The 24,940-nt window shown below is 40.2% G+C and overlaps 1 protein-coding gene across 3 annotated transcripts in view; it reads left to right on the forward strand.

Moving 5' to 3' along the window:
• NELL2 (neural EGFL like 2) overlaps positions 1–24,940 on the forward strand; it is a 160,834-nt gene that overhangs the window by 107,204 nt on the left and 28,690 nt on the right. For all 3 annotated transcript variants that reach the window (XM_074827403.1, XM_074827406.1, XM_074827405.1), the window contains 2 exons: positions 8,192–8,314; positions 12,945–13,040. In XM_074827403.1, coding sequence (XP_074683504.1) covers positions 8,192–8,314; positions 12,945–13,040 — 219 coding nt within the window. The remainder of the gene's footprint in view (positions 1–8,191; positions 8,315–12,944; positions 13,041–24,940) is intronic.

Raw genomic sequence — 24,940 nt, forward strand, 5'->3', positions numbered from 1 at the left:
ATGTCAGTGGTAAAAGAGACAAGATACTAAGAGATCAGTTTGTATTAAGGCAAGAAAGAAGTGGGTGACAAGGTCACAGACCTTATGTCTAGACTGAAATCTCTTAAGGTGGGATTTTCAAAATCATTTTGCATTTGCATTACAGTCCTGCCACTGAAATCAGTGGGAGTTACAGATTTTCCTTTAGGGGAAACAGTTAGGTCTGTGTTAAGTGCTTTAGAAAATCCTTCCCTTAAACTTTTCTGTTCAAGAAGGAATATAGAAAATGGCAGACATGAAGGGAAGTGGGGATAAATTGAAGCTTTTTTAACTTTAGCTGTCATACTAAATATTCTTCAATATATTTCCTCTTCCTAACTGGTTTAAAAGTGTAAAAATTTGCAGGATGTTAGATGAAGTAACAGTGATTAAAATGACAATAGAAGCCTCCACGAGATGAGTGTGAGTATTTTACAAAAATGTCTTGTTTCATGAAATCAGAAATCACAATTAAAACACCTTTTGAAGATGATGAAACTTAGGTAGGTTTAAGAAAGTTTAAATCATTTGCTGAAGAGCTGTGAAGGAAGATGGAGGGAGTAATGGTAGGCCTGCCTTGAAATACGTATTTTACCCATCAACTTGTTTGTTGTCATGGAGACTGAGAATATCTTTGTCTTCCCTGAGTTCCAGGAGATCTTGGCACAGACTTCTTGGTGTGCAGGTACCACAGGAAGTGTGGACCGGTCAACATTCAAATAGAGTGTTCGGCTTTTCAAGCTGAGGAGAGTGTACCCTGCCATAAAATCCATTATTAGAGCTACAGAATTTGGAATTACTAGTGGACAATTCAAAGGGACTTACAGCTAAGAATTATGTATCCCTTTAATCTAGGAGGAAAACCCAGATCAGGAATAACCCAAAAATAAAGAAAAGAGATTTTGTGCAAAGAAGAAAGTCTTAAAGTAAAAGGGTAGCAAAAAAAAGTGTATGTCTCTGGCTTTGGTCTGTGACATGGTTTTCTTTAGATGGAAGTCTGTTGTGAAATAAAATGTAAAATTGAAAATCTTCTTAGAACAAACTTTTGATAATCTAGTGTTTACTAGGATTACAATGTCCCATATTTTTGGAAGTTATATTTGCATATAAATATGCAGTATTTCTCTAGGAATTTTTGGTCCCAGGTTCTTTCTTGTGCTCTCCACATTGGTAAAGAACAGTGCACACATTAAAAGTTTTGGTTCTCTGTGAGAGAAAATAACTTCACAATTGGAAATAGGTGTTTTAGGGATGGATTTCATCATCACATTCATTGTCAGGATTTGTCTTGTAAAACAAATTATATCGGTTCCAAAAGTCCAACTCAGTCCATGCCTGTCTAGAGTCTCGTCAGAGCTACAGCCACCTCAGGGCTTTCTCCAAAGCCCTCCTAGCCTTACAGGCAGATGCAAGGAGAGTGAGTGCTTGTTCCTTCTCTTGATCAAGGGTTTTTTCAGCTGCTTTTAATCCTGCATCAATAATTGCCAGTAATATAGATTTCCTGTTATATCTTCTTAGTAGTATAACTAAGATGCAGTCTTGGAGCTTTCTTATAATGGGTATGAAAAGGAACACTGGATTTTGGCCATATCCCCAAGTGGATTTTCTCCCTAAGGTTTTGTTACAGTTTTGTTGTTTTTCCATTTGTATCATATTAACACCAAATAAAGAATAAATAAATAAGCTAATAGATAAAAAAGAGAAGTAAACATCTGGAAGAGAAGATGATAGCAACTGTTCTCCCTGAAGAACAGCAATGGACTAAGTAACTACAGACAGAAACAGCATTTCAGAAAGCAGGATGGTCTCTGAACAGACGAAAATAGAACATGCAGATGCCAGAGCTATTTTTATCATCAACATAATTAAGAGAAAAAAGTAGGAAAATTCTGGACATAGATCTACAGAAATTGTTTATGGCTGCACTGAAGAAAGAATTAGAAAATGAATACCAAGAGCAGCATGTATACATGGGAATGGATGAAGGTGAAAATCAATCAAGTAGCAGGATTAGCAGTGAATGGACTATTCTAGGGAGACCTGGCTTTTCATATCCCCAGCTTTGAACTGAGGACAGCTGCTGGTGGTCATTAATTAGTGATTAATGACTTAAGTGTTAACTAAGGGTAAACTGTGTGATGGTAACTCTGTGAGTAATTAAAGCATGGGTTCCATTTTGCATTTGAATTAAGGAATATCTATTGAAAAATTAATTGGGATATACATGAATTGGGGAATATCAATCCACAAATTAAACATAAATATATGGAAAACATAGAATCATAGAACTGTTTAGGTTGGAAAAGACCTTTAAGATCATTGAGTCCAACCATTAACCTAGCACTGCCAAGTCCACCACTAAACCATGCCCCTAAGCACCACATCTCACATCTACACATCTTTTAAATATCTCCAGGGATGGTGACTCCACCACTTTCCTGGGCAGCCTGTTCCAATGCTTGATAACCCTTTCAAGGAAGAAATTTTTCCTAATACCCAGTCTAAACCTCCTGTGGCACAACTTGAGTCTGTTTCCTCTTGTCCTATTGCTTTTTACTTGGAAGAAGAGACTGACACCCACCTCACTACAACCTACTTTCAGGTAGTTGTAGAGAGCAATAAGGTCTCCCCTGAGCCTCCTTTTCTCCAGGCTAAACAACCCCAGTTCCCTCAGCTGCTCCTCACAAGACTTGTTCTCTAGACCCTTCACCAGCTTTGTTGCCCTTCTTTGGACATGCTCCAGCAAATAACATAAGTCAATAAATTTACAGCATTTGCTCTTTGAAAATAGTGTGCATATAATGAGACTTTAAGTAACCCTGCCAATTAGAGTTTAAACTAGTTAATATGAAGTCTTAAAGAAATTAACCATCTGTCACTTCCCAAATGATCTTAATGGAATAAGTCTTCCAAACTACCTATATAATTGCTACTAATTTTTGTCTTGTACATGAACAATATGGGGTAAAAAAAGCTTGTAATTAAGATAAACTGTAAGTGGGCATTTAAGTATGTCAGCTATTGATAATTTAAGTAATTCTTATCTGTTGTCACTGCCACATCAGATGGCCAGCTGGTCACCACGGTTCTATAGATCTATACCAAATCAATGGGAGGGAGACAGGAGGGTGAAAGTAATTTGAGTTCAAGAATGCAGAGTCATCGAAAGGAGAAAATACCTAATATATTTTAATTTAATCCTGGTCCACAAGTTTCTCACTCAGAAATTAATATCTGTTGCATTGTGTTACAAGATTACAATTGAAGGGGTGTGTTTTATTTACATTTTTGTGAACTTTTATGCATTCCTGTGCCTCAGGTGTGATCTCAGCTCTTATCTTCCAGTGTTGGTAATGGATAGTTGAGGAAAACTGTTAGCATAATATTCTTTACCCATAAGTAAGTGATGCAACCCAGTCATCATTCCTTTTTGCTGTTAGATTGGATTCTGTTTGTTATTTGTTTTTTTTCTTAGACATTTGCAGAATTTGGATGTGCAAGGCAAATATTGGGAAGGCTCGCAGTATGCAAGTAGGAAATGTACGGACTTCTGTTTATTTTTGATCATGAAATACACAGTAGGAAGGATAGGGACTGATGTTGCATAGTGTTAGGACGATGAGGGGGAGGCAGGTGACAGACCTTGTGGACAACATGTTAAATTTTACTAAGTTCTGCAAGAATCTCTGCACAGATAATAAACTTGATAAAACAGATCCCCATCTGTCATTACATTGACATACATCACAGGGTATAGTGGGTCCTGATCAGTTTATACCATCAGTCTCTCTAGGATGCACTACTTCACCCTAGATTACTCACCCTAGAGTAACAGCATTTTTGTCAAGCAAATCATATGGAATATTCTAGAATAGTATTTCAAAATGAACCAAAGTAAGATTAAGTACATCACCCTTACTGTATGTGCATATATATATGTACGTATGTGTATATATATTTGTGTGTATTTAATCTATTTGCTGCACATCCAAATATGCATAAGTGAATTAATTGCACTGTTACATAATTTTTTGCATCTCTAAGTCATCTGTGTCAAAAGAACTATTTAAGCACTTACTGTTACTGTTGTTATTACCACGGAGCAATAGCAAATTTTGAAGTTAAAAATTATTTTCTATCTAGAAAGACCTTAATCCAGAGATAGTCGAGTCAATATAAATACTATATTTAAAACTTGTTTCCCAGAACAGAGATTTTATGAATTTTAACACGGTTGAGCATAGAGTCCTGAACAATGCAAAATGGAATTTAGATATATTAGATAATAAAGCTTTAGAAGTAATCATTGAAACCTGTGCATTTATGCAAATTCAGGTTTGTTAATCATTAAAATCTCTTTGCAAAAGTAATTTTTATTTCTTTGTCTCTGTAATGCTATTGTACCTGGCCTGTCCCCATCTTCATTATGGTGTGCAGTGAAATAAGTATAAAACTTTTGATAAATGTCTGTCACATGATTTCTAAAGATGCTTGAAATAAATGTCTTCAGCATTGCTTCTTGCAGCATCAGAAATATATTTGGGCAGTACTGACATTTGTGAATATGCAAATAATGTTTCTATACTGTTTTTTGAACTTAAAAACCATGTTATGGTTCTCTTTAAATGATTCTTTTATAAATTGCTTTTTTGCTTCTTTGTAATGCACGGTTCTGTCTGCTTCTACAGTTCCTGGTTTGATATTTAAGATTGCTGAACTCAGTCTCTGCAATGTGTTCCTTATTTAAGGTGGATTTCCAAGTGTTTGATTAAAAAAAGAAACCTAAGTGATAAGCATGAATTAATGAAGAATTACCAACAGAGCACCACCCTTTTTATTACAAATAAATATTTCTATCTTTAATAAAGCTGGACAGTCTACCTTGTTATTAATAGAGGATTCTGGAAGAAGCTGTTTCTGGTGGTCTCTGTAAGTTGGTGTGGATAGTGTGCCATGTGCTGGAAGAGTGAATGTAGTAAGATGCTTTATGTACAGCATTTTTTTGGGTGTAGTTTAACCATTTGTAATCAGTCCATAGAAGAGCCAGTCCTGAAGTATAGGCTGACTGCTCTGTTAAGTGCCACTGTAAGAAGGAATATAAAGAAGTACTATATTTAAATGGTTTTAGTTGTGTTATTGAAGCTAAGATCAGAAAATCTAGACGAATTGTAAAACATCCCGATTCTTTTTTTGTTGATTTTTTCCATTCCTATTGTTTTAAAATCTCTGCTTCTTTAACTGAATCAAAATTTCCTCTTACTCTCTCATTTTCGTCCTAAAAAATGACATGTAAACTTCAGTCCAAGAATCATTTATCAGACCTGTGAATATCTCATGAGTCACTAATATTTGATTTAAATAAAAATAGACCTGAAGTTTGAGCAGATAACCACAGAAATAGAAGTGCTGGCTGTTTTGATGCAGTTTGGGTTATGTGCTGGACCCTCTTCCTGAAATGTTAGCAAGCGTCCTCCATGAACTTTCCTGCAGGATAAGAAACACTGAAGTTTCTTACGTAGGTTAAGAAACCAGGCATATTATCTTTGAATCCAAGCCCCATTACTTAGCTGATGGAAGTTTAATCTTACTGATACTGTACATTTTAAGAAAAATCTGAAAGACTCAGTAGATTTTCTTAGCCCAGAGAGTAAATGTTAGGAAGGCACACTCAAATGTGACAGTCATCTTTTTATATGAAGGACATACATCTGTGCAAATGGTCTTCAAGGCCCCAGTACTGCAAGGTGTTAGAAATATGGTTAATACCTTGTTGTAGCAGAATACCAAGTTTGCTTGGCATAGAGGCCACAGCACTTGCCCTGCCTGTGGGTGCCTTGGTGGGCTTTCAGAGCTGCTCCAGCCACGTGCGTAGAGCCATTCCTTTTATTGTGACAGTCTGTGATCACCTGCTTTCCTCTAACATACTCTTACCCTAACAAAGAGCTCCCGTACATGCCAGGGATGCTTTTGCATTCCTAAGGCATAGGGTGGATGGCTACACTTCCTCGTTGAGGATGATGCTTAATTTGTTAAATTCAGTTATTTGAGCTGACTTTACCGGTGTGATGTATTGTTGCACAGACCTCCTGAGATACCAAGATAATGGCTTTGCAAGATATTTTGGCCTGTGGGATGCATAATGTTTCACACATTTCCATAGTTATTTTCCTGTTGTATGTTATATAGAACCTTTAAAAATGAGAAAATAATTTATATTTAATATTTAAATAGCATACCATATTTAAATAATATCATAATATTAACACAAACTAAGAAAGCCAGGCTATTGTTACAGTACAAATAACACTTTTTACCTAATTTACATGGTCATTATTTTTCTTTTATTTAATGAACTGATTTAGCATAAATAGTGTTTCAGCCAGCATAAGAGATTTCACTATGTTGGGAGGTCAGAGTCAAATATTGTAACTGGATTTTAGAGGGGCTGGATCATTTGGTGTACAATAAAAATTCTAGTTATTCATACTGAGAGCAAAGTAATTAAATCTCGTGCTTCAGGGCAGAGGCCTGCAGCCCATGTTCTGCTGTATCCAGTGAGGGACCCAGCTCAGTAAATGCTGGTGCCTCAGGGCTGAGGGTTGAGGAGAGCATTGTTGGTGATGTGAGAGACAAGTCCTTGTTTAGAAGAGGGATATTAGATTAATGGTATTAAAAAACAAATAACAACAACAAACCCACAAAAAAAAAAAAATAAACCTGTGTAGTGTTTAAAATTGATTAGTTATGTTGCAGTGAATTTTTTTCCCCTTTTAAACACCAGGTACTTGCCATTACTTGAGGACGGTTTACATCTACTGATGGATTAGAGATGTACCATTCTGCCAGTTTTATACTCCTACAGTTTATGGCCAGTATTGAAATAGCAAGTTGAACGTATCCATAGTAGTTTGCAAATGTTAAGAAATTAATTTTCCTGACAACTTTGTGGGGTACGTGCAGACTTCAGCTCTTTATTTATAAAGGGGAAGATTCAGAGCAGTATGACATACCTAAAACTGGGGAAGAAAGAGCATTCAATTCCAGATTTAAGGTTTGTGTCAGATAGCCAGAACTGGCATAAGCTGCACTAATAAATTTTGCTAAAACCTGCACAGAATGATGGTGAAAAGCTCACGTGCAGGTTAGTCCATGTGTGCTGATTGAAATTAGGTGCCTTCATGTTCCTCAAACAGTCGGTTTTCCTGAAATTAAAATTTCAGGGGTCTGAAATTATTTATGGATAGATGAATACTGTTGATTTAAAGAAAATGCAAGGAATATTTCCAGAAGGACAGAAACATTACATTTTGATGCCTGCAGACTAAGGTATTGCATTTTGAAAATGCAAAGCTTTTCACATAGCATTTTGAAATGACACTTTAGAGCATTTTATTTTGAAATTACATTTTCTATTTATTAAAAATCACAAACTAAACCATTAAAATGTTCAGTAACCTAAACATTTATACAATACTTTTTTGTTTCGGATTAAACAGTGCATTGCAAGTTAACACAAAATCGTATTGTCCAGACTTTTCATTTATTCCCAAAAGGAGTATTTCCCAGTTTGTCTAAGTCAAGTCACCAGACTGGGGAGTCTCATCCATTGCACTCCAGTGCTAGGAAGTGCCATGCCAAAAGTCCCTTGAACAGGAGGCAGACCTTTCTTTTTGGATTATTTGTTTCATCTGTATAAAGTGCTGCGTACACACTGAAGGGCTGCGTTTTGAAGTCCTGCCTTCTGCTAACTGTATCTTTTGCAGTTTGGAGCATGTGTCTCACACCATTAGTCATCTTTGTGAAGGAAACCCTATGAATCCCTCATAAGATAAACCTGCATGAATAAATTATACAGTAGAACTAGCATATGGATTTTCAGTATGCTAGCCAGCTTTTTGTCAAATGTTTATGAGAACACTGTAGCCTACATAGAAAGTGTAATGATTGTGGCTCCCTGTTAATGAAAGTGGAATTATGCTGCAGCACAGTTATCACATACTAGTATGTGCTAAAAATATATACCCTGACCATCCCATGGTTACATGTTCACATAGCCCTATTGTCAGTAACTACTATTGTGTTTATCTCTTTTTAACGTGGAAACGTATATAAAGCTTTTATTTTGTTGTGTTTTAAAAACTCAGGGCCATCTCATTCTTGTTTCCCTTTTCAGAGCATGACGAATGTATAACGAACCAGCACAACTGTGATGAAAATGCGCTCTGTTTCAACACCGTGGGTGGGCACAACTGTGTCTGCAAGCCGGGTTACACAGGAAATGGTACCATCTGCAAAGGTAAAGCTCTGAAAACCCTGGGGTTTGGCAGTCTTTGGACTGGGTGAGATGCTTTGTCATAGTTGATGCAAATCTGGTCACGTGCCTTGAAGAAGACACGTGAAATGCTAGGCTAGGCATCTAGGTCCTACACCTATAAGAAGATTTTCATAGGCAGATATACACTGACTTTGCAGAGTTCACAGTAATTTGAGAATGATGTATACATAGATAGCATGCTCTAAAATTTGTAGTAGTTATGTTTCATTTTTGTGTCAAGTTAGCAGTTTCTATACGTGCTACACCATTCAAGGAAGCCCACAGTTACTAACAAAGTTACAGATGTGAAAATGTTGCCAGATCTACATTGTTCACGGTCAATCACTTGTTATTTTGCTTGAATTAACTGAAAGTTGTTTGTTATGCTGTGTCTTTTTATTGTAAATGAGAAGAGCAGTAGATATGCATGTACAAAACCTTTGCTGCACGTGAAGTGATGCCTTGTTTTTTAACATTCTTATTCACTAGTAAATATTAGGTTACACTTCTCATCTTAGAAAGATGCTTTCCCAGAGATACAATGCTGCTTTTTTTCCCGTTGCATTTCACATCAGAGGAGATGATACTTGGTACTTGGGCCCAAATTCTTGGAACTCCTCAGGCTCTGAGCATAGGATTTAGAGGATACTTGAAAATAAAAGTAGTGTAGCTCTAGGGGAACTGGCTCAGAGAGGAGAAGTGGTCCAGCTGCAGCAATAGCATACCCAGCATTCCTTGAAATTGTGTCTCAGTCCTCTTGACCTGTTAGATGTCAGGATCTAAGGGGCTGGAGTTAACATTGGGAATATATCATAGATACAGAATCACAGAATCATCTAGGTTGGAAAAGACCTTGAAGATCACCTAGTCCAACCATTAACCTAACACTGACAGCTCCCAACTACACCATGTCCCTAAGTGCTATGTCAACGTGACTCTTAAACATCTCCAGGGATGGGGACTCCACCACTGCCCTGGGCAGCCCATTCCACCACCTGTCTGGGGGTTGTTGTGGCCGAAGTGCAGAACCCAACATTTGGCCTTATTGAAACTCATACAGTTGGCCTGAGCCCATCGCTCCAGCCTGTCCAGATCTCTCTGCAGAGCCTCCCTACCCTTGAGCGGATCAACACTCCCACCCAACTTGGTATCATCTGCAAACCTACTGAGGGTGCACTTGATCCCCTCGTCTAGATCATCAATAAAGATGTTAAACAGGAGTGGCCCCAAAACCGAGCCCTGGGGGACACCACTCGTGACCGGCTGCCAACTGGATTTAACTCCGTTCACCACAACTCTTTGGGCCTGGCCATCCAGCCAGTTTTTTACCCAGCAAAGCACGTGTCCATCCAAGCCTCAAGCATCCAGTTTTGCCAGGAGAATGCTGTGGGAAACGTTGTCAAAGGCCTTACTGAAGTCAAGGTAGACAACATCCATAGCCTTTCCCTTATCCAATAAGCAGGTCGCCCTGTTGTAGAAGATCAGATTTGTCAGGCAGGACCTGCCTTTCATAAACCCATGCTGACTGGGTCTGATCATCTGGTTGTCCTGCATGTGTTGTATGATGGTACTCAGGATAATCTGCTCCATCAGCTTCCGGGGCACCGACGTCAAGCTGACAGGGATCATCCTTCCAACCCTTCTTATAGATGGGCGTCACGTTGGCCAATTTCCAATCTGTCAGGACCTCCCCGGTCAGCCAGGACTGCTGGTAAATGATGGAAAGCAGCTTGGTGAGCACCCCAGCCAGCTCCTTCAGCACCCTCAGGTGTATCCCATCCAGTCCCATAGAGTTGTGTGTGTCTCTGTGATGCAGTAAGTCACTGACTATCTCCTCCTGGATTGTGGGGGGGTCGTTCTCCCAGTCTCTGTCTTCTAGCTGTAGAGGCTGATTCCCTCAGTAACTAGTCTTGTTATTAAAGACTGAGGCAAAGAAGACATTAAGCACCTGAGCCTTTTCCTTGTTGCTTGTTACCATGTTTCCTCCTGCATCTAGCAGGGGATGGAGGCTCTCCCTGGTCTTTCTTTTGCTGTTGACGTAATTATAGAAACATTTCTTTGTCTGCTGAAGCCAGATTAATTTCTAGCTGGGCTTTAGACCTCCTGACTTCCGCCCTGCATAGCCTCACAGCATCTTTGTAATCACTGTGAGTGACTAGCCCCTTCTTCCAAAGGCCGTAAACTTTCCTTTTCTCCCTGAGTTGCAGCCAAAGCTCCCTGTTTAGCCAGGCTGGCCTTCTCTGTCTCCGGCTTCTCTTACAGCACCTGGGGACAGCCTGCTCCTGTGCCATTAAGACTTTCTTCTTAAAGAGTGTCCAGCCTTCCTGGACCCCTATACCCTTCAGGACCATCTCCCAAGGGATCCTGTCAAGCAGGTGCCTAAACAAGTCAAAGTCAGCCCTTTGGAAGTCCAGGATGTCAGTTCTGCTGCCCCCTCTCCTGGCCTCTATTAAGAATAGAGGACTCTATTATTTCATGATCGCTGTGCCCTAGTCAGCCTCTGACTGCCACATCATCTACCAGTCCTTCTCTGTTCACAAAGAGGAGATCCAGCAGGGCACCTTCTCTGGTCGGTTCACTCACCAGCTGCGTCAGGAAGTTATCTCCCACACATTCCAGGAATCTCTGGGACCGGTCCCGCTCTGCTGTGTTGTATTTCCAGCAGATAAATGTCTGAGAAGTTAAAGTCTCCCACAAGAACAAGGGCAAGCGATCGTGAGATTTCTCCTAAGTTTCTATAGGATATTTCATCCACCTCTCTGTCCTGGTTGGGTGGCCTATAATAGACTCCCAGTATGACATCTGCCCTGTTGGCCTTCCCCCTGATTCTAACGCAAAGACACTCCACCCTGTCTTCACTATACTTGTGCTATACCTTCTATACTATACCTTCTGCTGCTGTGTATTATCACGGCTAAGCAACCCAGAATTTCTTTAATTGCTAAGCCTGGTTAAGACCTTAGCACTGGTTATTCCTTCACCTGAGTCACAGGACGATTTTTCTAAATATTCCTAACATGAACGAGCTCTTTGCTAAAACACAGCAGCCTAGTCCATTTCCAGTCATACGCATGGGTAGAGGGAGAGATGTCAGCAAATATACCCTTTTATGTTCGACTTCCTCCTCTGGGGAATGGGAAAGAAGTCTTAACCTGAGGAGGTTCAAACCCAGAGCTGCTCTTCTGCACAGCTGCTCTGTCTGCACAGCTCACTCCTGTGCTGTGTTTGGGAGTATTCCCCAATCCTTCTGCTGGAGGTGGGTCATCTTAAAAAAAGGTAATTGAGATTTCTTTGGGTCAAAGGGAAGGTGCATAACCCTAGAGCACTGCATTCAGCTCTTCTGTTCACTGAATAAGAGCTCTGACTGCAGATCTGATACTTCAGAGGCCACCTGGCCCCACTGTGAAAGAAAAGTACATCACTCCCTCCCTCCCTTTTCAATACTGAAAAGACAGTATGCAGGAGAAGGCTCTGAGCCTGTGTATCCCAGTCTGAGAAATGTATTTCTCTGCAACCCTGGCTTGGATGCCACCGTCCTTGAGAGAGAACTGGATGCACCTCTTGTCCCAGTGCCTTCGGCAGCTTTTCTTGCACTGTGCTGCCAGCTGTGCTCCTGTGCACCGTGTCATCCTGCACTGGGAACCTTAGATGTCTCACTCAGTGCCGGGGGTCTCATGCCACAAGGCTGGTGTCTGGAATCTGAGAGCTGAAAAGCTCAAATCAATAACACTCACGTTCTCTCTCAGATGAGCCTTAAGACCTCATCAGTGGTGCTGTTACACAGAGCAGCTGCAAACCAAAGCCTGGCATCTCTGGTGGCTGGTTACAAGTGCAGGGCTAGACAAGTGCCCCGGAGCAACGCTTTATGTTGGTGATAACTTCCATCTGTCTAGTTTCACTTACAGTTTCTTGTGACCAGAGCATTTCTGATTCCATATTGCGGATGCAAATCAGAGCAATTAATAGCTGCTGTGTTTTTTACCAGAGCTGGTTACATTTCTGTGTCCACAGAAGGGACTCTTTAAAGCATACACATATTCACAACTGTACTTGGAGAATGCTGCACCAAAATATGCCAGCATAGCTTCTTGGATTGCAGCGTGCCAAAGAACGAATCCAGGGATTCAAACTGTAAATGCTAAAAGTTTTTAAGTTCTTCAGAATCCCTTGAGATAAAATTGGTATTTTTATTGTTTTGATCTAATTGCTTAATCAGGAAATAAGGTAGCCAGACAATTTAGTGTTCAGTTGTGTCTGTTATGCCCAGACCTTTATTTGGGCAGCAGAGAAGACCAGCACTGCCCTAGGAAGTTTATTCCTAGGGAAGATGCTGCCTTTCACTGCTTCCCAGTGCATGTGAAGGAGTACATATGTGAGCTGTTGTCTTCAGATGATTTACTCTAATCTTCTGTAGCTTGTCAGCCCATCTGGCCAGTGAGGCAGGGGGGCCATAAACCATCTCTTTGTGACCTCTGTCCTTAGGAGAAGCCAGTCTCTGCACTCAGTGCCGCAGGGACCGCGTTTCATGTCAGCCTGCCAGCAGCCCGTGGCCACCTGTGTGGTTGCTGAATGTAGTTCTGTTACCCATATATTGTGATTTTGCATTTTGCAGCATTTTGCAAAGATGGATGTAGGAACGGAGGAGCCTGTATTGCTTCCAACGTGTGTGCCTGCCCACAAGGCTTCACTGGGCCCAGCTGTGAAACTGGTAAGATTATAACTTGATTTACGATGAAGGTAATCCAAGGAAGATATCTGAGGTATCCAAGAATAAAGGATTATTTAAGTGTGTACCCTGAAAGAGAAAGCCGCTACTAAAAAGTTACTCACTTTTCTTATATGCCTCCCAAGAGAATATATTACAGCAGTTCTAATTAGAAGCACATGGAGTGCAAAAATGAGAACATGAATTAAGACATCTTGGGTTTTGATGTTTCATAATTAATAAGGTTATTATAGACTCGCTTTTCACCTCAAATGGCCTTTGGTATCTCCTATAAATTGGAGATAATCTGACATCTATAAATAAATTCCAATAATTGATTACTTCTGTGCTATAAATGTGTTACAGGTTCAGTAGCCCACCTTTCCTTGCAACCTTATTTGAAGACTTCTGATTAATTCAGCTTTCTTTACTTTATTTCAGTCTTCCTACCTATGGCTTTTACCTCCTTTCACAGGCATTCCATTCTCTTCATGCTACCCCTGAGGATGGCAGTACCACAAAGCCTTGTTTTAGAACTTTATTTTTTAGGTCTTGGATCTAGTCAAATTATATTGCCCAGTAGAGTATGCAGAACGTTAATATTTAACATCTCACATACCTGTAAATAATTTCTCAAAGTTCAAATGAATAGTTTCAGCACCTTTATTTATTGCTGCAGAATTTTTAAATGCATTCTATAACCGTACATGCCTCCAGGAGGTAACGGGAGAAAGCTCGCTTAGATTAATTGGCTTCAGTATGCCTAATAAAAGGGCAGTCTGCCACCTATGATTGACTATCGTTGCTGTTCTATATTGCCTTCAATAAATCTTCCGAACAGAGGAAAGGAGGTCATTTGAGCAAGTATTGCTTTCATCTGACTTGTAAACATGTCCAGTTTAATGAAAAACACAGACTGATCTGAATTCTGTATTATCTGGTCCATTTGAGAGGGGAGAAATGTGATTGTTTTCATTCTTCTGTGTTTGCGTGGTTATTACCACAGTGCACAAGAGGGATGCTGTGTGAAAAGCAGTATCCTGATTGTTCATCTACTTCTAGAAAAATGTCAAAAGAGCAAGTTTTCAAGTATTCCTCACTGTTTTACAGACTGCAAATAACATGGTAGAGGATACCAAGGTCTCTTTAATGTAACACTGTTGTATTTTTGCTTGGAACAAATTGTGTGCTAAGATAATGTTCAAGTACTAAAACAGTTACTTTGTTTTAGTAATATCTATCATATATGCTCCTTGCAGCATTCTGATGTTATCAACTAAATATAACATGTATTGTTTCAAGGCCCACATTCGTCTTTTCCAGCTTTGTAGTCCTATCTGAAGTGTGTAGTCTAGAAGCATATTCGCTTTAGTCTCCATGTATAGTCAGTATTAATAGCCGCTATCAGAGAGAGTTCTTACTGGCTTTTCTGAATTGCCCCTTCAAGTCCTGCCTCTGCTTCCTTCTTTAGAGGAGAACCCAGGAACACTCTGTTCCCAATTCAGAAAGTTCAGACATTTTAAACTAACAAATTAGCTTAAGTACATTCAGCCCCAAATGTCCTTTGAAAGCAGCCAGACTGCTGGCCTTACTGCCCATCCTTGCTGCCCTTCAGGAAATATACGGGAGGGCAGACAGAGACTTGGACCAGATCAGATGCCTTTCTGAATATCCGATCTCAATATTTAACATAAGCTTAGTATGGTAGTGACCTGATATCTCATAGCTAGTGATATTGTTCTTATGATTTGAAGCCAGTTTTCCAGGCCCAAACCAGTTTCATAGGTCAGCTTTGCAAGGAGAAGCCCCTCTGTCCTGGTGGACCTCCACTGGACATCATACCATTTCTTACTGTTGAAATAAGTAATGCTAGAGATCAGCCACAGGGGTACAAGTCTGGTAACCTCATTTGGATATTAATGTGCAAGAGTAGGATTGTAATCTACTTTCACATGGCTTTGAAACATAGTCTGAAATACCGTCAGATTGGCAAATGGAAGAGCTATTCTGCCGGTAAAGAGCATAAGCTGGTTCATTCTGAGACTGCATTGTCAGAAAAATGGTGCTGCATGCAGCCATAAAAGAAAACCTGAGTTTCAGACAGTACATATTCAATCCCAGTGAATGCAAGAGTTTCCTGAAGGTATTTCTTGTTAGGCTTGAAGTGATTCAGGACATTCATACTACAGATAATTTATGCTGGAAGTGTACCTTTTTGAACAGTCACTCTATCTACAGAGGTGATGTAATCTTTTCTAGGCAGACATCTTTAGTTACAATCACACACAAGGAAGGAGGAGGATTGATGTAAAGATGCCAAATCTATTTTTAAATCACATGTTACTTATTTCTGTTTATGCTACATATAGTTAAAAAATGCTTATTGAAGAATCTTGGCATTTTTAAGTTAAAACGAAACATACAGTTGTATAGAAATTGTCAGCAGCTGCTGAACCTATGAATTAATTAACAGGAGATTGAATCCAAACCCCAGTAATAATCTAGAAAATACAATCACCAGTTCTTACTGTTTTGTTCTGTAAAAGGTGGTTTAATAGTTCTATTTAAATAATTTCTCAGAATCATACAAAGGATGAGGTTGGAAGGGACTTATGGAGATCATCTTGCCTAATCCCCCTGATCAAAGCAGGGTCAAATAGAACTGGTTTCTCAGGACTGTGCCCAGTTGGATTTGCAGTGTTTTCAGGGTTGGAGACTCCACAAGCTCTCTGGGCAATCAGTTCCAGTGTTCAATCACCCTCACAGTAAAAAAAATTTCTTTTAATTACATTCAAATGCAATTTTCCACACCCCTAGTCCCTTTCCTGGGCATGACTGAGAAGTGTCTGGCTTCCCCCAACACCGTCAGGTAGTTATACACATTGATAAGATCCCCCTCAGCCTTTTTATTTCCAGGCTGAACATCTCAGCTCTACCAGCCTCTCCTCATATGACAGATGCTCTGGTCCCTTGATCATCTTCACAGCACTGCGCTGGATTTACTCCATCTCTCTCTTATACTGGGAAGCCCAGCACTGGTCCCAGAACTCCAGATGTGATTTCAACAGCATGAAATAGAGGAGAAGGATCACCTCCCTTGACCTGCTGGCAATGTTCTTCCTAACGTAGCCCTGGAGGCTGTTGGCCTTCTTTGCTGCAAGGGCACATTGCTGGCTCATGCTCAGCTTGGTGTCCACCAAGACCTCTAGATCCTTTCCTGCAAAGCTGCTTTCCCACTGGCTGGTCCCTAACCTGTACTGGTGCATGAGTTGTTCTTTAAAAGCTGTAGGACTTGGCATTTCCCTCTGAACTTGAGGAAATTCCCATTGGCCCATTTCTCAAGCCTGTTGAGGTTCCTCTGAATGACAGCACAACTACCTGGTGTAGCAATCCCTCCTCCAAATTTTGTATCATCTGCAAACATGCTGAGGGTGCACTCTGCCTTATTGTCCAGGTGTTAAACAGTACTGGCCCAGTGTCCAGAATTTACCCAGGCATACACCGCTAAGTGTCTAGCCTCCAACTGGACATTGTATGGCTGATCACAGTCCTCTGAGCCCAGCTGTTCATTAAGTTTTCAATTCACACCACTGTGCATTTATTTAGCCTGCACTTTTTAGCTTGTCTCAGGATGTTACGAGCCCATGAACAAAAGCCTTACTAAGTCAGGATAAACAACATCCACTGCTCTCCTCCTGTTCACCAACATAGTTATCTTGTTTTAGAAGGCTCTCAGGCTGGTCAGGCATGATTTCCTCTTCATAAATCAGTGCTGACTATTCCAAATCACCTTCTTGTCCTTAATATGTTTGGAAGTGGTATTCAGGAGGATACTATCAATTTCCCAGGGATGGAGGTGAGGCTGACTGATCTGTAGTTCCCTGGATCCTTGCCCTTCTGAAAGATAGGAGAGACATTTGCTTTCTTCCAGTTCTCAGGAGCTTCTCTCAGTCATCATGACCTTTCAAAGATAATTGAGGTTGGCTTCACAATGACATCAGCCAGCTCCCTCAGCTCTCCTGGGTGCATCCCATCAAGTTTGATTGACCTGTGTTTTTTCCAATTTATTTAGATATTGATCCTCCTCCAGCAAGGGTAAATTTTTCTTGCTCCAAACTTTCCCACTAGTCTTGGCAACCTGGGACTCCTGAAGGCAAATCTTACCAGTAAAGACCAAGATGAAGAAGGCATTGAGTACCTCACTGTTTTCCATGTCCTTTCCTGCACACTTGATCAGTGTTGCTGTATTCCTCCCAAAGCCTGAGAGGGATGATGCTGTCCATGCTTAAGTCCTGCCAATGGAGTCAAGCTCATGCTGTAGAACAAGCTATTGACCAAGAATAAGAATAAACCGGAGCGGAAATAGCTGGGATTGTTGGTGTCCAGAGCATCCCCCTAAATTTTTGATGAGACTGTCTACTGTGTGGCAAAGACCTTCGACTGTTTCCTTGGTTGGTTGGGGAGATGTGCTGTTCCACGTGATGGGACTAACAGCTCCTTCAATCCTTTCAATGGAGCAGGAAGGAATGGAAACAGTGACTGATAGGGCACTGCTGAGTAGGAAGCAGACAGTCTGCTACTGATGGGAGAGGTCAGAAGTCTTCTGATAAAATTATCCTGAAATTGAAACACGGTTTCAGGGCAAACCCATTCAGACAGAACTCAAAGTGGCTTTCCTGGTTCTGGTGGATAAGCGCTAGAAACTTGCATGCGTTTATGGGCACAGCTTTAACTCTTTTCACCTGTCAGCTGCCATGGAAAGGCTATGTCAGCTTCCTAAAGAAAATGCAGCTTTTGCAGAGAAAGCAAAGCCCTGTGTAATTAAGTGTGTAATGTCTTTCATAAAATTTTTTGCTTCCAAATGGGTGCTTCTGGGCTGGCAGTAGGAGCCGCAAAAACATAAGGAGAATCAGCTGCTATTGCTAGTCAGGTATTTCCATGAGGTATTCACTATGGAGTGCCTTGCAGTTAACAGAGCTATTGCAGCATTTTAGAATGATCTGTTGGAAGCCTTTTAGGTTAATGATGGCCCATGCCCTGTGGAAATGGATCAGTGGAATGAGGAAGCAGAGCTAAGAATCACATGCAGATATATCAACCTTCAGCACCTTTTTTAAAAAATTGGTAATAGGACATAAAAATGACACATGAGAGAATCCCTATTTCTCTTCCCAAAGGATGTAGATTGAGGCATTATTAATGTTGGGGGTGCATTTGTTGGCTTAGGGAGGTGGGGTTTATGTGTTAAAAGATTTTCAAGTCTTACAAGGCACAGGAGTAGTTAACCCAGTAGAGCAGCCTCCTGCAATGTAGAGAGCTGAGACTATCAAGACAATCTAAATATATTTGTGCCTGTAAAACTTTTTAAAAATACCTGACTTAAAACTGTCTTTTTTGCAAAATTATGAATCCTTCAATGAGTATTTTTAAATGCTATCTTAAATTGTGTTTGAAAAGTGTTTTATTTTAGAATCCAGCACAAGATGACTTTGTTAGATCTCCTTGATGATACTGTAACTCCCCTTTAATTTGATGACAGAGCTTGAAGAGTGGATTTGTTCTCCTGCTATATATGCATATCTGCTAGTGCATGTATACAAGATTACTGCATTTTTGCTGCTTGTCAGCTTCTTTTTTGAGTTCCCACACTCATTTTGTGCTTTGAGTATTCCCCTGGACCGCTTTTAATTATGCATGAGATCAAATAGCAGAGTTTTGCTACTAGTAGTGTTTTGATGTAGTTCTTGTTAACAGGTTGGCTGGAAGTATATGGCTTTTTTATGGATGATTGGCTGTAACTTGCATTTCCTGATACTGAATTTCCTTTGATATCATGGGAATCATGTCCACCTGTTATTAAACAATCTGTGGCAAACTGCTGAAAATAACTGACACACAAAGCTGTTACTTTTGAAAGGAACTGCTGAAAAGAACTTTAGCTTACAGATTCTACGTTAATTCAGCCATACATTAGTACTAACAGTTGGCTTAATTAAATGTGTAACTGAATTTATGAAAAAAATGGTGAACATCAGGTATGTGAGATCACCCTCTCTTATCTGATCTCTTATCAGGAATAGCCAAATCCAAGGAAAATATACTATTTGGCTCTCCTCTGTATTTTTTTCCCCTTTTTTTTTTCCACATGTGGGAAGCTCAAACAAAAATAGCGTAAGTGTTGCGAGTAGTTCATGGAGAACGAAAAAAATTTGATGTCGCTAAAACACATTTTTGCAACTTTGAGCTTAAATTTTGTAGTTCAAAATACTGAAATACAACTCAGACAAGTGATTTGGTAAATAATTGTTATAGACCAGATCTCTTTAGAGTATTGTGCCACTTTCTATATAAGCTAAATAATTAACATGTGTGACTGTTGCTCTTTTCAGCAAATCCAAATTAATTTGTTCATGTGCACTGACCATAATAATAGCAGGCTTCAGAGTATTGTAGACTACTATTATTCCTGTTCCAAAGGAAGCTTGTGAAAATCTTTTAATTCTGATACCCCAGTTATTAGGAAAATAATTTTACTGGTATTGGAATAGAAAGCTTTGTCAAAGTAACCAGAAAGCTTGTTAACTTTGCTGATTTTACAAAATTTAAGTATTTTAGTACTTTTAGCATCACAAGAGAACTGCTTCCATTTAAGCCCTCGATCCCTTGTGTTCAGCTAAAACAACCACAATCAGCTTGTGGCCAGGTAGGCTCTGGAGCTAAGTTGTGACACAAATGGCATTTGAAGCCCATAGACACTGAACCAATTCTGTAAGAACTGGAATTACTTTAGGCAGAATTGTTAAAAATTCTTGGCTCCAGTCTAACGAAAACTCTGTAAGCTATGAAAGTATCACAGTCAAAACTTTCCCAACAACTCAGGAATCTGCCGTTTGCTCAGTTTTAGTTTTACAGTGAAGATTTAAATTACTGAGAGTTGGTTTGGGATTTACAACAGTAATACTAAAAGGCTCAAATTTGTGGTACAAGTATGCAAGGTCCTGCACAAACCTAGAGTTAGAGGAGTGCCCTTCAAGAGTTTGTAATCTAGCCTCGGGAAGCTGGTTGTGTGCTGAGATAAATGAGTAATATAACACACAAACTCCTTAGGCAGAGAGCAGATTAGGCTTAGTAATTTTATATTCTGAAATCCTTAAGGGGTTTCTGGGCCTTTTAGTGAAGGTGAAACTAAAAGAAGGGAGTAAGAGAAAAGTGGAGCAAACATGAAGGCAACATAGGTGTGGACTGTCCAGAGTAATAGCTGTAGGAAGAAGGGATGACTCCCATAGGTCATTCGTTTTCACAGCCTACCTGGCTTGCTTGGATCCTGGTGTCCTGAGAATTCAGGCTCCCATTTTTGGGGAGCGTCCCAAGTTTGAGACTTAGAGAATACTTTCAGCAGGAGATGTTTTAATTACATTAAAGGGCTGACTTCACAGAAATAAGAAAATGTTGAGAGCCTGGATAAAATTTTTACAAACAAATACTACTTGAGCATGACTTGCAGTGTAAAACATTTTAATAGATCCCAGTGTGCAGTAGGAATTCATCATATTCTGAAAGACAGGTCTTTCGGAGTCACTCGAGTCTGGCATTTCAACATTAGTAATTTCAAAAGTTTGTAGGCTATTCAAAACTTTTCCCTTGGTGCAAGCAAAAAAAAAATTGCCCAGAACAAAACCCAGAGAAGCTAAATTGTGGCTTGCAAGCAGTTGAGATGTGGCTTACATGCTGGGCTGCATGCTGCTATAGCCCTGCAGCAGTGCTGAGGCTGTGGTGTCAGGTCCCTGGGTAACCCAGAGCCCCAGCTGTGGGAGGAGGTGAGTGAGGAGAGATGCTGGAGTTGACATGCTCAGCTCATCACTGGACTTAGCTGCCCTAGCCTTGGGGAACCACAGTCATTTCTCCTCCTTGAGTCCTTCCAAGTGCTCTCCATTTACTTGGCAATTCTCCTGGCTTCCTGCCCTATGGAAATTTGCATATGAGGCATGTTGGGTTCATACGTTTGGCCTTTCCAGCCATAGCTCAAACGTAGGTGGAGACGCAGAGTTCTCAATATCGTGTTTAAACTGGTTTAACTTAAACTTTTAACAGTAAATATCTAATTCTACTTTCGATTCTCAGGAGCTGAATCTCTGAAATGAAAACACTTCTGAATTACTGCATGCACCTGCATTTAATTAATATTTTCTGTGGTTTCCATTTCAGCAGAAAGAGACAGGACCCAGCTGCTAAAAATAATGTAATGATTTTGCTGAGTATGCTGAAACATCTTTATAACTTGCAGCTTTGCTGTATGAGGTCACTACTCAGCTTGCAGAAGCTGAGTAATGAGTGTTGTGTTACAGTCTTGACCTTCTCAAAGATGGCTCTTTTGCATGTCACTTACTGATTTCAGAGGCAAGACCAGTGCTGTTTAAGCTAGCCTTAGTTTATTGAGGTAATGCATATAACTAGTGTGTTTAGTGACGCCACATCTTGCTCTGTATTACTCCATTTTAAATGCTGTCTTACTGTAGGAAAAGCAGATAGTAGAATCATGGGCAAACTTATGGGAAGCATCCCACAACGTCAACTTCTATGTCTTCTTTAAACATAAAAGCTAGTTCGACTTAAAAAGATGTCACCATGATAATTTTTCAATAAATTGATACAGAACCCTAATAATGAATTTTGAAATACGTTATTTCTGTTTTGCAGTCCTATCACTGAACTACAATTATGCAATGTGAAACAAGCTTCTTCATATAGAATTTTTTTGGTGACTTGAGAAGTTAGCAGGAAATTACTATATGAGTTACTTCCTTACAAAGCCATACCAGAATGTCAGTCATCTGATTGACAACATTTCTGCTCTTCTTGTGGTTGCAAAATTTTTTAATGTTTTCAGAATATAAGGTGACTTTAGAGATTTGAACAAGCACTAGTAAGGAGTAGATTAAAATCGACACAGTAATTTGCATGGTCAACTTAATGCAATTTCCCTGTTGCCCAGAGTGGAAGCTATTAAATTTTACCTTCTGAGCTACTGTAGGCAAGAATTCCCGAAGAGCAATGATTCAAATACTGAACTGTGCCCGAGTGAACCATCTAATCCAGGCCCTTGGTGGTGTCCCCAAGTCCTTTCAGTATTTGGAAAGTGTATCCATTCTTTTTCTTTTGGCTTGCCTCAATTTCAAATCAATTAATTTTTGAATTCTAGGAATTTAGACCTCTGCACTACTTACATGTTTCTGCATTGTTTTGTTTGGTTAATATAGTTTTCTGATGAACTACTTAGGACACAATATATTGTATCTGCTTCCGACTGGTGATTAATAGGGAGAAATACCCTCAGTAATAGAGGGTGACTGTTCCAGGCAGGCAGGTCTAATTTGTACTGTCAAATCTGAAATTCCTAGAAAGTCTCTGAAAAATCTTGTTTGGCTGTTCTAGAGCAGAGACTGCAAAGTAGCTTTTGGTTGCTATATTTTTGTTCCTGCACTCCTGTTGATATGCTTTACGTAAAATCATGAGGTTAGGAGCCATCATCTTCACAGCTTCTGTTCTGGTCAAGAGCTTTGTTCATATGATACATCTGGTGAAATAGAGGCAGAAAATAAAGCAAGCAAATTACGGCCTTGATATTTATGCATTTTCAGCTCCCCAAGACTGAGCAGGGCAAGGGGGGGATTTTTTGTGGACCTCGCAGCTTGAAGCTGTGTGGGTATTACTGAAAAGCTACTGAAAGTCCTGAAAAAGTACTGAAAGTCCTGTAGAATTCTGCTGATGAAATAGTTTATTTTCCTTAGTTATGGTCTTATGTAGTCAGCCAAAGATATTTTGTTAAAAGTATAGTTTATGTATTTTATTAGTATAGTTTATATATTTTATCAAAAGTATATATTTTTCAACCATCTTCCAGTAATACAAAATTAGTAATTATTTTGCCTTTATTTTTTGACATTCTCCTCGTCTGTCTTGGTTTCTAGACAAACCTCATAAAAATAACTCTTTTCCTAACTGATCTCCTTCTCATGCTTTCATTTCATCAAAATTGGGCCTTGTATTCGACTGGTACAAATTGATATAGTTCTTGTGACATACACAGCTATGTGCTTTTAATGAGCTGCCTTTGCATATGATACAGTTTCTCTTGTTTATTTCTATTAAGGAGCAAGAATAACAAGTTGTAATGAGTCATTCTAAAATGTCCATTTGTGCTGATGCAAAAATGTCTCTGCCACTGATGGTCAAGACCATTTTGGTATCTCTGACCAACCCTAAGGAAAACAAGGACCACGAACCATGCTGTTGTAATGCTCACTCTTTAATGCATTTCTGAAGTCAGGCCTTGGGTAAGCAGGAATCCTATTAAGTTAGAGTCTAGCTGAAGGAACTATAACATGCAATGTGTTCATAGCTTTATTCATAAATCATCTGCCTCCCCCACAACTAGTTAGTATTCTAGGTGAATACCTGCCCAGTCCAACATGCATAAAAATAAAACAAGTTGCTACTAATGCGTGTACCTTTGGAAGTAATAGGCGTACCATGGTTTGAAAAAGTCAAGATAGGGTTGATTTCAAAAGAGGACATGCAGAATGAGCTCAAGTGTGATGCATATTTCTAAGCTATTTAAATGAGTTCATGAAAAATATGTTGACTTTGCCTAAGTCTAAAGTCATTGCAAAACAGTTGATATATTACATCTTAAGGAACACTGAGCACTAAAGAGGCAAATACTGCAATCTCCACTTTTTTAATTGGGCTTCAGTTGCTCTTATGAACGTAGGCAGACAGACGAGAGCAACACTGGCAGAAGCTAAGTAGAGGCAAAGATTTTAACTCTCTCCTGATTGTACCCCTCTTTTAACTGGCCTCTCCTTTAATGCTGCAGTCCTGTGGAGGCAAGGGAGAGAGCACTGTGTGGAATGCATGATACTGTAGCAGCTTTGCTCCCAGAGATTGTAGGTGGCAAAGGACATGTCCCTCACTCCATCTAAAACAAATATGCTCAAACGAAAAGGTGAAGGTTGAAGGAAGAAGACAATTCATCCAGACACAAGATGAAAGCTCATGAAAGATTACATTTTGTGGGAGGAACAACCCAGATTTGATGGGGATCTTAATCAGTTGGGAAAGCGATGAACTACAAACCCTGTGTAGAATCTGAGCAATAATCTGGTAGGAACTGGGTTACAAATGCAGGTTGTCCAGGCTGCCCTCACATCTGTGGTGGGTTGACCCTGGCTGGATGCCAGGTGCCCAGCAAAGCCACTCTGTTACTTCCCTCAGCTGGACGGGGAAGAGAAAATATAACAAAAGTCTCATGGGTTGAGATAAGGACAGGGAGAGATCACTCACCAATTATCATGGGTAAACCAGACTTGACTTGGGGAAATCAGTTTAATTTATTACCAATCAAATCAGAGTAGCATAATGAGAAATAAAACCGAATCTTAAAAACACCTTCCCCCCACCCCTCCCTTCTTTCTGGACTCAACTTCACTCCTGATTTTCTCTACCTTCTCCTGCCCTGAGTGGCTCAGGGGGATGTGGAATGGGGGTTGCAGTCAGTTCATCACACAGTCTCTGCTGCTTCTTCTTCCTGCTCCAGTGTGGGGTCCCTCCCATGGGAGACAGTTCTCCATGAATTTCTCCAACATGAGTCCTTCCCAGGGGTTGCAGTTCTTCATGACTGTTCCAGCGTGGGGTCCCTCCCACAGGGTGCAGTCCTTCAGGCACAGACTGCCCCAGCGTGGGTCCCCCACCGGGTCACAAGTCCTGTCAGCAAACCTGCTCCAGCGTGGGCTCCTCTCTCCACAGGGCGACAGGTCCTGTCAGGAGCCTGCTCCAGCACGGGCTTCCCACGGGGTCACAGCCTCCTTCAGGCATCCCCCTGCTCTGGCGTGGGGTCCTCCATG

The sequence above is a fragment of the Strix aluco genome, chromosome 5 (genome assembly GCF_031877795.1).
Source record: "Strix aluco isolate bStrAlu1 chromosome 5, bStrAlu1.hap1, whole genome shotgun sequence".
Taxonomy (NCBI): domain Eukaryota; kingdom Metazoa; phylum Chordata; class Aves; order Strigiformes; family Strigidae; genus Strix; species Strix aluco.